This window comes from Nannospalax galili, unplaced genomic scaffold, assembly GCF_000622305.1.
Source record: "Nannospalax galili isolate Female #2095 unplaced genomic scaffold, S.galili_v1.0 scaffold917, whole genome shotgun sequence".
NCBI lineage: Eukaryota > Metazoa > Chordata > Mammalia > Rodentia > Spalacidae > Nannospalax > Nannospalax galili.
In genome coordinates this window covers 1,760,670-1,773,256 of record NW_008340972.1, presented here as the reverse complement: position 1 = coordinate 1,773,256, position 12,587 = coordinate 1,760,670, and the positions used below count along the sequence as shown (strand labels likewise).

The window sequence follows — 12,587 nt, the reverse complement described above, 5'->3', positions numbered from 1 at the left end:
ATATATCTTCTATCTTTCTACTTACATTTCCATGCATCTAATTTTGTATCAATCTATCAATCCATATAGCCATCTAATCTATGTATGTATGTATGTATCTATCTATCTATGTATGTATCTATGTATCTATGTATCTATGTATCTATCTATCTATCTATCTATCTATCTATCTATATATCTGTCATCTATCACCTATCCATCAATCTATTTAATCACCTATCCATTCTCCCATCCATCCATCTACCAATCCATCCATCCATCTCTCTAATCATCTATATATGCTATCTATCATCTATCTATCTATCTATCTATCATCTATCTATCTTCTATCTAATCTATCATCTATCTACCTTTCCATGAATCTAATTATCTATCAATCCATCCATTATTCTAATCTATCAATTATCTTCTTATCCATCCACTCATCTACCTAATCACCTATCTATTCATCCTTATACCAATCCATTAATCCATTCACCCATTCATCCATCTAATCATCTATCATAACCTACCTACCTACCTACCTACCTACCTACATCTATATGTAGGAGGGGTGACTTTCTCTTTTTCCAAACTCTATTCAGCTTTTCGACTTTCAATTTCCTTCTTTCCAAGTTTTTTGAGACTCACAAGGATCCAGGAGTAATTCATTCTTGTTTCTTCATGATGATGAGCCCCTCAACTTAAAAACAATCAATAGTCTCTGAAAAACTAAAATCTTCAGGCTTTATGGTTCTATAAACATAATTACATTTTACATTGAAGTTTGAAATAAAAATGTTTCCTTAAAGTAATTAATTAAAAGGAAAGTTTATACATTTTCTCAATTTGAGAAATTATTTTTTGTTGGATACAATGTAAGGGAAGGAAGAGGTATGTGCCGCAGTGTAATGAGTAAGTATCAAATGGAAATGCCAGAAAACATTTTTATGTTATTTAAACATTTGCATGTTACATTAAAAGGCCCTGTGTAACAATGATTTATTTTTGATTTTATAGGATATTTATTTTGAACAGTCGGAGGCAATGCACAGAACAATTCATTTTCATTCCAGCCCTGGAAATGAGGACAAGGCTGGAGGCCTTATTACCATTTTATAGATATGGATAGCAAAACAAAGATGCAATACTGAAATGTGGAGAGCTGCACTCCAAGGAACTGTCTGGATGTTTCTTTTTTGGATAAGCAAACTCGTTGCCACCAAGAGGATTTAAAAAAGTATTTTAGTTTTATTTCTGTGTAGGTGAGTATCTCTGTGTGCATGAACACATGAATACAGTGTCTGTGGAAGTCAGAGGAGGGTGTTGGATCCCCTGAAGCTGGAGTTATAGACACTTAGGAGCTTTCTGATTTGGGTGCTGGGAATCAAACTCCAGTCCTCTGCAAGTTCACCAAACACACATAACTGCTAAGCCACCTCTCCAGCCCTCCTGTAGATTCTTCATGTGTACCTTTATACTGTAAAACATGGGAGGGGCTGGAGAGATGGCTCAGCAGTTAAGAACACTGACTGTTCTTGCAGAAGACCCGGGTTCAAATCCCAGCACCTACATGGCAGCTAACTCCAGTTCCAGGGGATTTGACAGCCTCTTCTGTCCTCCCCAGGCATTGCATGACACGGGTGCACTTACCTACACATGCAGGCATAACACTCATACACATAAAAATTAAAAATTAATTTAAAAAACAGGAATACAGTACTCTATCATATATAAGGCATTTTGCCTCAATTTTATTTATTTATGTACATACATATGAGGAAAATCTCTTTTGCACTAGTTTTAATGCATACTTTAAACAATAAATATAGTTTTATTACAAGCTAGCAAGCTCCATTAATTGGCTAAAAATACTGAGCATGTGATCTTGCCTAGAACTTAGTATTTGATAAGTGATAATGAATATTTTCATTGCCCTGACCATTTTATATGCATTATCTCTTTTAATATTCGCAAACAGTATCATTTCTACAATGACGCTGTGGCACAGAGGAGTTACTCGGTCTGCCCAAAGCTTGAGGGCTAGTAGGGAACAGACCATGAATTAAGACACAGGTGGCTGCAGGAAACACATTGAGAGTCACTATGGCATAGTTATATTGCCTTGCAGAAAGAAATAACACCTCTTAAAATACTAATCTGAAGGCAGCTTTGCTTTAAACTCCATGTTGTATTCCCTCAAATTATCTTATAAAAAGACCACACTTTTACTGCATTGATTTTTGCTGTATTGATTATTAATAATTGAGGAGGCTCCTACACTATATTTATCAAGTATAGTAATGGAGCCTATGCATCTAGGATTTATGTTTTCATAATACAAATAACAAGTAATATTCAAAAGTTAGCTGAAAACCACCATAAAACCAGCAATGTTTGGTCTTAAGGGACATCTGTCTTAATTTGCACGACTGAACCCATTGAGGTTATAACTTTTATAAATGTTTCCTTCCAAGAATGAATTTGACTTTATAAAAATATTCTTTACCTAAATTAAAGAATATCAGTGACACAAGCTAAGCTCCCAGTGAGCTGAATAATTTTTAAAATCAATATAATCTCTGGGTTTTAAGAATATCTCTTGCTTATTCTTCTTATATATAGCCAAGTATAGGAAATTAAATAATTCTGGTTTTCTTGGTAAAACAAAAACTACTGGGGCTGGAAAGATATCAAGAGCACTGGCTGCTCTTGGAGAGGACCTAGGTTCGGTTCCTAGCACCCACATGTCAACTCACAACCGTTTGCAACTCTAGTTCCCGGGATCCAACACCCTCTGCTGGCCTCTGCAGGCATTGCACAACCTGGGTACAATTAGATACACGTAAAAATAAATAAAAATTTTAAAACTACAAGCTTTTAAAATTAATACACTTATATTGTTCCTAGAATATATCTACCATTGGTCTTGAGCCTAGAAACATTTGTAGGTACTTTAATTAGCTTAGAAACATTGGAGAGTCATTTAAACATGTTTTAAGAGTAAAGAGGGCAGCCTCAAGAAACCAACAGTGAGTTGTGTCCAGGCCCTGGCCTTGACTGATTGTTATATTATTTTACAGTGGGCAGTGATAGAACTTCAAATATAATTTTGAAATTTACCATATATTAGCTTTATATTAAGGAAAACGGGCATCGGACATGTATAGCTATTTTTGGAAGCATGCTAAACTCCAAGAAAGGATGTAAAAGCAGGAACAGCATGGCAGTGCAGGGAAATTCAGGGGTGGCCAAAACTATGTGAGGGCAACCTAGCAGGTTCCTCCTAGGACCAGATGCTTGAATACCGCTGAGCTCTGCCTGGAGCCCATACGGGCTTGGAAAATTCACAGAGAATGTTGCCTGCACTTTTCCAGGCCAATTTGCATATGTTCTCTAGTATGCAGAATGTCTCTGTATATAATTTAATTGTTGGGGGTTGTTGGTGTTTTTGCCTCTGTTAATACATATGCAAATGCCTGCTCAGGCAGCTGTGCTGTAGTAATCATACATGTGCTTCTGTCTGTCTGACCTGCAGGCTCAGAGTCGAAGGGACAAGAAGAGAGAGAATTCAGTCTCCTAACCTGCGAGAAAATTCGCTCAAGTGGACAGAAGTCCGCAGCGAACAAACAGCCCACCAGGGTTGCCGCTGGACTGGGAAACCCTCGAGCACTTTCTACCTGTATGAAAAATCGCTGTCATTTAAAAGCTAGCCAAGTACCACATGGCAAAGGCTCAACATGGAAAAGCATCCATTCTTGATAAGCTATTCCTTCAGAAACGACATCTAATGGGATCTAGATTACCTCCATCTTTCTATCCGATTATTTTTCTTATCGATTTTTCTGGGGAGCTCGTGGCCAGAAACCTGAGGGCGTGATCAGTCCCTCTCAGGGCTGAGGAATATGGCACTATGACACTTTCGTCTGTGTCCTGTCATCTTTCAGAGACTGGGAGGGTTTTGATAAAAAGATGAACTCCCGTTTCTGTTTTGTGTCTGTAAACTGCGAAGCTGCCCTGTGAGACAGGCTGTATCTGGTTCTGCCCTGGCGTCGACATGCCTGTGACAGCTATGAACGTTCAGCTCACGCCTTCCCTGATTCCTTCTTTCACGTATTCTCATGGTACCACAGGATTTGAAATCCCAGAGAAAACATGTTGCTGACATCACTGGAGCTCTTGATTTCACTTCTGAGAAAGTGGAATTTTGAGCCTTAATAGTCCAAAAATATTCTTTTGGATTTTTAAAACAGTCATACTAAAATTTCTAAAGTTTAATTAATTCAATAACAATTCTTGATTGAGCACTACATGCTTATTTTGAGCAAAATATGACCATCCAAGAAGAATCTCAATCTTTTTTTCCTTCTGCTTATCACTATTAATCATTGATTGGAGTCGCCATTTTTGGCTTCCTATAGGTAGAACAGGTGGTAAGCATCTTTTGGCCAAGACAGATACAGTATTTATAAAGTGAGAAGTAATTGGATAAATATTTCCTTCTAATTTCAAATATTAGAACCTAGCTAAAAAATAGAAATAGGATAGTAGAGTGTAACCATTACTATTAAAAGATTCATGATGCTCATTAAGTAAAATGCGAATTAATGAGAATGATTAAAAAAATAAATGTTAGATGGAAGTCTGTTGCTGTCATTGGATTTTATTAATTAGGAACAAGCGATTCACTAAGCTGATTTCATTCAGACACAAATGTCCAAAAATTCCATGCTAACTTTATTTTGTATAAATGCTTACATTCCATTGGAAATATGGAAATGAAGCTAGATAGTTTTGTATGTAAATGAAAATCCACTTTCTTTAAAAAGAAATGACATCAGGAAGACAAATGTCAAAAACATTCATTGGCTCATGGAAGAAAAACAAGTATTTAGAAGAGGAATTAGAAACAGCAAAAGCAAAGGGGACAGAGGAAAACAGGTAAACGTGATTTATGAAGGTGCTAATGGGCTAGTTGCTGTTTTGATGAATGCATCCTTCTATTATTTAGAAATAGTTTACGTCAGTGTTGCCTTGGCAAGATGAGCCATACTGCGTCTAATAAAAGCCCCTCCAGTGTGCACATTCTTAGGAGAGTCTGCACAGCACATTAGCATATAATATAGGAATGATTAGATGTTGCGGTGTTTGGTCTCTCATTTGTAAAGTACAATGACTTCAATGGAATCAGACAATCATTCTAAGTGTGGGCAGGTGTTTATGCAGCAGCCCATGGTGATGCTAAGGTTAGGGTTTTGAGGAAAGAGAAGGAAAGGCAGAGCCAAGGAGGGCTTTCTTGTACACTAAGAATATTCCAATAGGGTTAAAATAGACACAAAGTTGCCTAGTGGTTAAATACAATTTGCTTCAGAAATTAATCACATACTTCTTTATTTCATTGAAAATCTTTGTTACCATCAGCACGTGATAGTTTCTTTCATTTTACAAATATGGACTAAGCACTTTCAATTTGTGAGACGCTCTTCTGGGTACTTGAAATGCATCACTGAACAAAACCAGCAACGAGGGACTCCCGGTGGGGCACAGCATTTCCGTGGGACAGAAAATAGATTGGGGACGTGGCAAAGAAGTCTCACATTGTTTGACGATAGCTAGTGGCCCGGAAGAGGAGTAGAAAAAGGGCCTTCAAGTCTGGCATCTGCAGCAATGTTGGGTTATGATTTTAAAGGTATACTTGGGCAGGCCTCTGAAAGATGAAATTAGACCTCATATTTGGATCAGTGAGAGTGAACCTTCCAGGCGAAAGGAAGAATCTCTCATTTAGAAGGAAGAGCTTCACTGAAACCTTAGGTTAGGGGTGAGCCTCGGTCAGTCACAGAGGAGAGCACAGAGGAGTTGGAACAGTGTAAAGGTGTTTGAAGGAAGAAAGATTACAAAAGAACTTTGATCAGTATGATAGTGCCAAAAGTCGTACCAGCCACATACAGTGTTTCCTTATATGTTTTTCAAAAATGTTATTAAATAAGAATAGTTTATTATAAAATGTTAACATGAGCTTATTGGATTAAATTTGAACTCTAAAAAATTCTTATGAGCGTCAAAATTGTACAGTTGAATTTTTATATTTTCTGATGTCTCTTTGAAAGGGATGGAGATTCACTTATGCAGGAAATTACTTATGAATATTGAGGTTCATTTCATTATATATCAGGAAAGTTGTTTGAGAAAATCAGATAAATAATTTATGGAAAGTATGATACTATGCTTCATTCTTTACCATTTAACACGTATTTACTGAGTTCATAATAACAGCAAACCTCTGGTGTTGTACAAGTCATGGTAAGCCTCTGTCCTCTTGGATATCACTATGTAGGAGAAGCAAACCCAGAGAGCAGGATTTACAACTCTACAAGTACACAGAGAGAGGATGACAGTGTGTTCTGCATTAATCCAGATTTGGGATCAATTCTTCCCTGAAATACTAGTGTTTTCACACACAACCTCGGGGTGGGTATGAGTCAGCTACGTGAAGAGGCAGAATTCGATGGTTAAATGGTTAATCCACATAGTCAATTTGACTGGATTGAGAATCACCTAAGAGACACACCTCCAGGCGTGCCTCTGAGGGCATATCGAGAGATTACCTGTGGAGAGACTACCATAAAGTGGGGGTAGCATCCCATGACTAACATAGAACGGGAGATGGGGGAAAGGATGGAGGGGAAATTTCACATTCACCTTTCCCGTCCAACTCATACCTACCCATCCCCCAACGTTTCATGTGAAAACATTACTTTTATCAGTTAAGTTCTCATTTCAAGTCTGGTTTAATGCAGCGCACACTGTAGTCCCTTCTCTTGGCATTTCTGGAGTTGTAAATTGTACTTGCTGGCTTCAATTACGTGCCCAAATCCAAGAAGTTAGTGGCTCTCCATTACCCAATACTTGCTTTGCATTATGGGAAGCTTAGGATAACATTCTTGCTTCTGGGTTGAGAAACAGATGATCGCACTCACTGAGACCAGAGGAAAGACAGTGAATGGGGACGTCCACTTAGGACTGAGTCCACCCTCTCTATAAACCAAACGCAGGAACCCAGAAAAGCTTCAGAGGCGTCAGAGACAAAGAGGGATTTGTTCTAAAACAAGTAAGTAAAATAGTATTTGGCACAACATGTTCATTTTATTATATGAATAATTGAGAGTCAATCACTTCTCTTGCAAAAGGAAAATAAAAGTTCTGTATACAATGTTTAAAATATTTTAACTGATCCTAAAAATACATAGTGAAATCAACTTTTTATTACGTGGTAAGCATTGCCAGGGTCATAAAATAGCAGTTAAGTAATAAAAAGTTGCTTTGTTTACAACATGCCATTTTGCTGCTATTTAAAAAAATATTTGTTTCTATTCTCTCTTTAATTAAGATTCCAGTTTCTCTTATCATAATATTATCTGAAAGTGAAGAATCAGATGCACAGTTATTTCAAAAGAAAACACACAGCGTAGACAAATAAAGCCAACCATAAGGAGAAAGACTTATAGCATTCTTCATTAGAACTAGGCGGTCAGAAAGAAGCATTTAAGCACACATCTTTGTAAGAGGCATGAGATGCAGAGTTCAGAGTCTGACGAAGACGGTGGTCACATCCATTCCAGCTGTTCATTTCAGTACTAGAAAGTGCACAGTATTTGTAGTAATACCAATTAATCAGTATTATTGCTACAAGTTGATTAGTCAGTTACTCGAAAAACATCTTAAGAGGAACAATGCCTCCCACAGTTACACATTTGGAAACCAAGTCCAAGTATTCAAAAACCATGGAATTTGGACCCTGTGTTCCAGCTTCCCTGTCAATGGGAGATACTAATACACAATATTAAGTCGGGGGACAAGAATTAAATGCGGTAATCCTTGAAAACCCTTACCAGGGACCCTAACCTACAAAAGTATTCTGTGACTCTCATCACCAGTAACCAGTAACATTAGCTGTACTTTATATAAGTTAAAATTATCACATTTGAGCCCAAGGAGAGGGAAACAGTTCCATTTCTGTTTAGGATTGCTCTGCACTCCCTCCCCGCACAGTGTTCCCTCAACCGCTGGAGGACCATGGATCCAAATAGTTTCCTCTCTGCCTAGAGTCCCTACTGCTGCCTTTGGAGGTGACCTCTGGGCTGGCCACTCCCCATCAAAGACAAGCAGGAATAGATCAAACAATAGAAAACAAAGCAGCTGGGCATGGTGGCACACGCCTTTAATCCCAGCACTTGGGAGCCAGAGGCAGGCAGATCTCTGTGAGTTCAAGGCCAGCCTGGTCTACATAGTGAGTTCCACGACAGCTGGGGCTACAGGGAGACCCCGTCTCAAAAAGACCAAAGGAAAAAAAAAAAAAGAAAAAAAAGCAAACAAGCAAACAATAGAAAACAAAGCAGCTGGGCATGGTGGCACACGCCTTTAATCCCAGCACTTGGGAGCCAGAGGCAGGCAGATCTCTGTGAGTTCAAGGCCAGCCTGGTCTACATAGTGAGTTCCACGACAGCTGGGGCTACAGGGAGACCCTGTCTCAAAAAGACCAAAGGAAAAAAAAAAAAAGAAAAAAAAGCAAACAATACTGTTAAAGCAAACTCTGTTTCTAAAGGAAGACACCAACAATTGGTCCCAGGCGGCACCCACACCACCAGCTCCCCTTGAGAAGGCCTGACCTTCCTGGCTTCCAAATCATTGCTCATTGGCCTGTCGCCTCTGCCTGTTTCTCGATCTTCCGTGAGTTTCCAGCTTCCCATCACCACAGTACACGTGAGCTAGTTCTGGAACGGGGTGAATAAGTAAAGGCTTCCCTATGACTTTGAGAGGGCTTGGTTCTTTAACATAGATGCTTTTCTACCCGCTCCCCCTTTCCAAGTAAAGACTCAGATTCACAAAAGCTGGAGAGGCCAGAAGAAGAGAAGGAACTTTCCTGCTCTTTCTCATCTACTTGACTGTTGAGCTAAAAGCCTAAGGACTACTAAGACTTACTAAGACTGACTAAGAGCTACTAAAAACATGATAAATATTCTGAAGCAAATAGGACAGTGGGCAGTCTGGGGTGGGAGAACTGCAGAGAGGGCTGTGTTCTCTTTGGCAGTTTTCTTAACCTGGGGTGGGTTGATTTAGAAGAGTGAGGGGCTTGCTGCAAGATGTGGTGACTTCCCAGCTCTTAGAGAACACAGAGGATCTTAGTGGAGGATGTCCAAGCTGTCTGTGGAGGAGCGCTGAGCAGGACTGAAGGGCAACAACTCCTGCTACCCAAGCCGGTGGCCAGCAGTGGGGATGTCCCAGGCACAGAAAAGGTGGGAAGCATTTGTTGGTAGGTCTACCCACAGCCAGCTTAGTGTGCTATGGAAATCTGATCAACACCCAAGAACACATACACCATCTCCAAGTTTGTCAACACGCCATCTGCATGGGTGTTATGTGGGAGTTTAAGACAGGAAAGGGTAAACAGCCCCTCTCTTTACCTGTGGGCTCTAGAATTGGGGTTCTGGCCTAACAATGGACCAGGGATTTGAACTGAGTATAAGGACAAAGTTTCCAGCAGAACTGAATCTTAATACCTGGAAGTAATGGGGTTTACTAACGTCATTACTAAGAGACAGAAAATAGAGACTTGACAGGATTAAAAGCGGAGTGTGCGAAAACATTAAAACTGGGTCCTGTGTTACATGCCCCTAAAATGAAGCTTTCCAGATTGGGGTGGATTTTGTTTAAGGGTTAAGGTCATACTTTCTGGTTAGCCTTTGTAGATGGCTTCTCCCTCACTCATCTGGGGAGGGTTTCAGTAGGAGAAGCACATCATAGGGAAATGTGCAGCCATGGAGCAGGTTGGCGTCAAGCTCAGGGTCCTGTGAACACCGTCTGAGGCATACACAGACACTGGAATAAGGAGGATGGAAGCCTCATCTGGGGAGGGTTTCAGTAGGAGAAGCACATCATAGGGAAATGTGCAGACATGGAGCAGGTTGGCGTCAAGCTCAGGGTCCTGTGAACACCATCTGAGGCATACACAGACACTGGAATAAGGAGGATGGAAACTGCTCAACACAACTGGATCTCTTAAATGGCAAAAGTTTGGAATTTGTCTGCATGTGAACATCAGCTTTCTTTTACAAAAAAAAAAAAGTGTGTATGCATTATGTATCTATGTGACTGCTTTAATAGCAGCTGTGGCTTTCTGTGAAGATGTTTTTATGTTCTTGTTATGTTACAGTGTAGTTAAAATCTGGATTTTAATGGCACAAAACCACTTCCATGGAAAGCTTTCAAAGGTCGTTGTGAATGTACACACCTATAGAGCTTTAGAAGCTGAGGTAGGAGGGATTGCAAATTCAAGGTTAACCTTGTCTTAGCAAGACAAAAGGAGTAAGAGAACTTTATCCACTTTCAGATTAAATTATGTGTATAGCAGAAGCGCACAGGCATTGAGCCAAAGGTTTTCCTTGTTTTCTCTTAAAGAAATTCATTCTTTAAATATTAAGAAAAAACGGAAAATGCATTATCATCATGGAAATGAAACTTAATTTGTACCAAGTACTCTAAGAGCATTGTTACAGGAAAGGAAACTTAAAACTGAAGCTTGGAACTTTCTACAGAAGTCCTACAAAGAAGCAGAGGCCTGTGCTCACCCCTCCTCGCCAGGAACCCCAGGGCAACAGCAAACATCAAAAGTGTCATCCTAAATCTCAAAACTTTGTTTCTACGTTCAACTCTGTGGTTGAAAGTGTCCTTTCTTCTAATTTCACTTTTTTTCTTATCACAACCGCTTTTCTATTGTTATTTCCCAGAAGCCATTTCAAAGGATAACAAATGTTATGTTCATTTTATTGTCTCTGTGGCCTCCTGCACTTCCCAAAGCACTTCCATCTTAAAGAAACAGACACTCGTGGGGTTTCTCATAGGAATGTTAGGCTAGGAATGAGTACACCAGTCTCTGCAGAACACAGTGTATGTCAGTGTTTGGAGCATGTTTGTCATCTTGTGAAACTCCTTTGGTCTCTCAGAAGCCCACAGGTCTTTTGATAAAGCCACATGCTCACCAGATGTACCTGGCCCTTGAAGGTTCAATGTGAAACTGTATCTTCTTTAAAGACTAAGACCATCTACCATCACAAAGCACTTTCATGCATACAACTGAATTTTATGAAATGCAATTCCTACATATCGGGCTTTGCATGCAGTGTCTCTCACACTAAGGGGTCTATAAAACTTCTTTTGAAAGGAGATGGAACCTAGGATTAGGTTATCATCTGTTTCCATTAATTGCATAATTAAAAATCCCTCAATAATGGAATGTATGGAATTTTATGGGGCACTGATTCAGAGATTTAGATAGTAAAAGCTACCTTTACTATAACTGTATTGATTTTCTTTTCAGTCTTAGAGACATAACTTCTGAAATCACTTGGACATCTGGTAACGTTATTGACTTTCTGGGATACATAGGGAATATACAATTTGCAGGGCTAAAAAGGTCTTAATTAGGACGTCAGGTAAAGTTTTGCTTACTTAGGCACCTGCTAACTTTGGTCTACTTTGCCTTATATTCCCTTCCTTGTCACTAGCAAGGAGCATAAAAGGATTGTGGGTACTTGAATAACACAAGGTATCATCAACAATTTTAAGTTCAATTATGCTTCTGTTATCTTGGATCCTATGTGTTTAAATATCTTTGTTTGTTGTGAATGGGGACCACTCTGTGACAAAATTGTGACATCTACCAATTAAAAACAAACAAACAAACAAAAAATTAAAGCTCATTTTTGTGAGGCAATGGAAAAAACATAGACGTGATCCTTAGTACAGAACACAAAACCAAAATCGAAAATAGTGTTTGGGTCGAGGATCACTATAAATAAACGTAAAATCAAAATGCTGGAGGAGTATCAGCCCCCCAGCTGTATTTTGCTTTAATGGGATCATAGCTGCCTTCTGCGTTTACTTAACCCCTGGGTCCCTGGCATTGCATTGTCTCCAGACTTACCTGCAGTTGGATTGGGCCTAGGCCTGGTGTTGCTGCTGCAGCAGCTGCCATAGTGGTTGGGATCAGCTGAACAGGGTAAGGGTCACCTAAGTAAGAGAATAATAGAGGCGTCAGCACCTTTTATCTCCTCTCCACCTGCAAATTAAACTCATGCATTCACTCTTTCCAAAAGCCTGCTTTTGTGTGCTGTGTCTAATGAAAAGCTCCATTGTGCAGCTTTGAGTAACACTCTGCACAGTCCTGGCTGGGAGAGGAACGTGAATAAAAGGAGCAAGCAATTAAGGCAGAAACCTCATCCTTTGCTCTTGATGTATTTAGGAAAATGGGGATGGGGGTGCAGGAATCAGAGGGCTGCACTCTGTCACACACACACACACACACACACACACACACACCCCACCGCAGTCTTGATATGAGCATAGCAACTCTTTGCCAACATTACAGCATTTTAAAAGGAACTTAACCAAACTTACTTTTATTTCAATGGGCTAAACACCAAAGATTTAGAACCTAAGTGTACCTTCTGAATGCTCTGTTGTGGCCTCGACTCAAAGAAACTCTATAACACCTTGTGGACAAATTCATAGTAGAGAAAACATTGTGTGTGTGTGTGTGTGTGTGTGTGTGT

General features: G+C 39.5%; 1 protein-coding gene across 1 annotated transcript in view; it reads right to left on the bottom strand.

Annotated features, from left to right (window-relative positions):
- Sox5 (SRY-box transcription factor 5) overlaps positions 1-12,587 on the bottom strand; it is a 446,577-nt gene that overhangs the window by 92,850 nt on the left and 341,140 nt on the right. Inside the window, exon 9 of the mRNA XM_017798952.2 lies at positions 11,960-12,045. Within this exon, the coding sequence (XP_017654441.2) occupies positions 11,960-12,045 (86 nt within the window). The remainder of the gene's footprint in view (positions 1-11,959; positions 12,046-12,587) is intronic.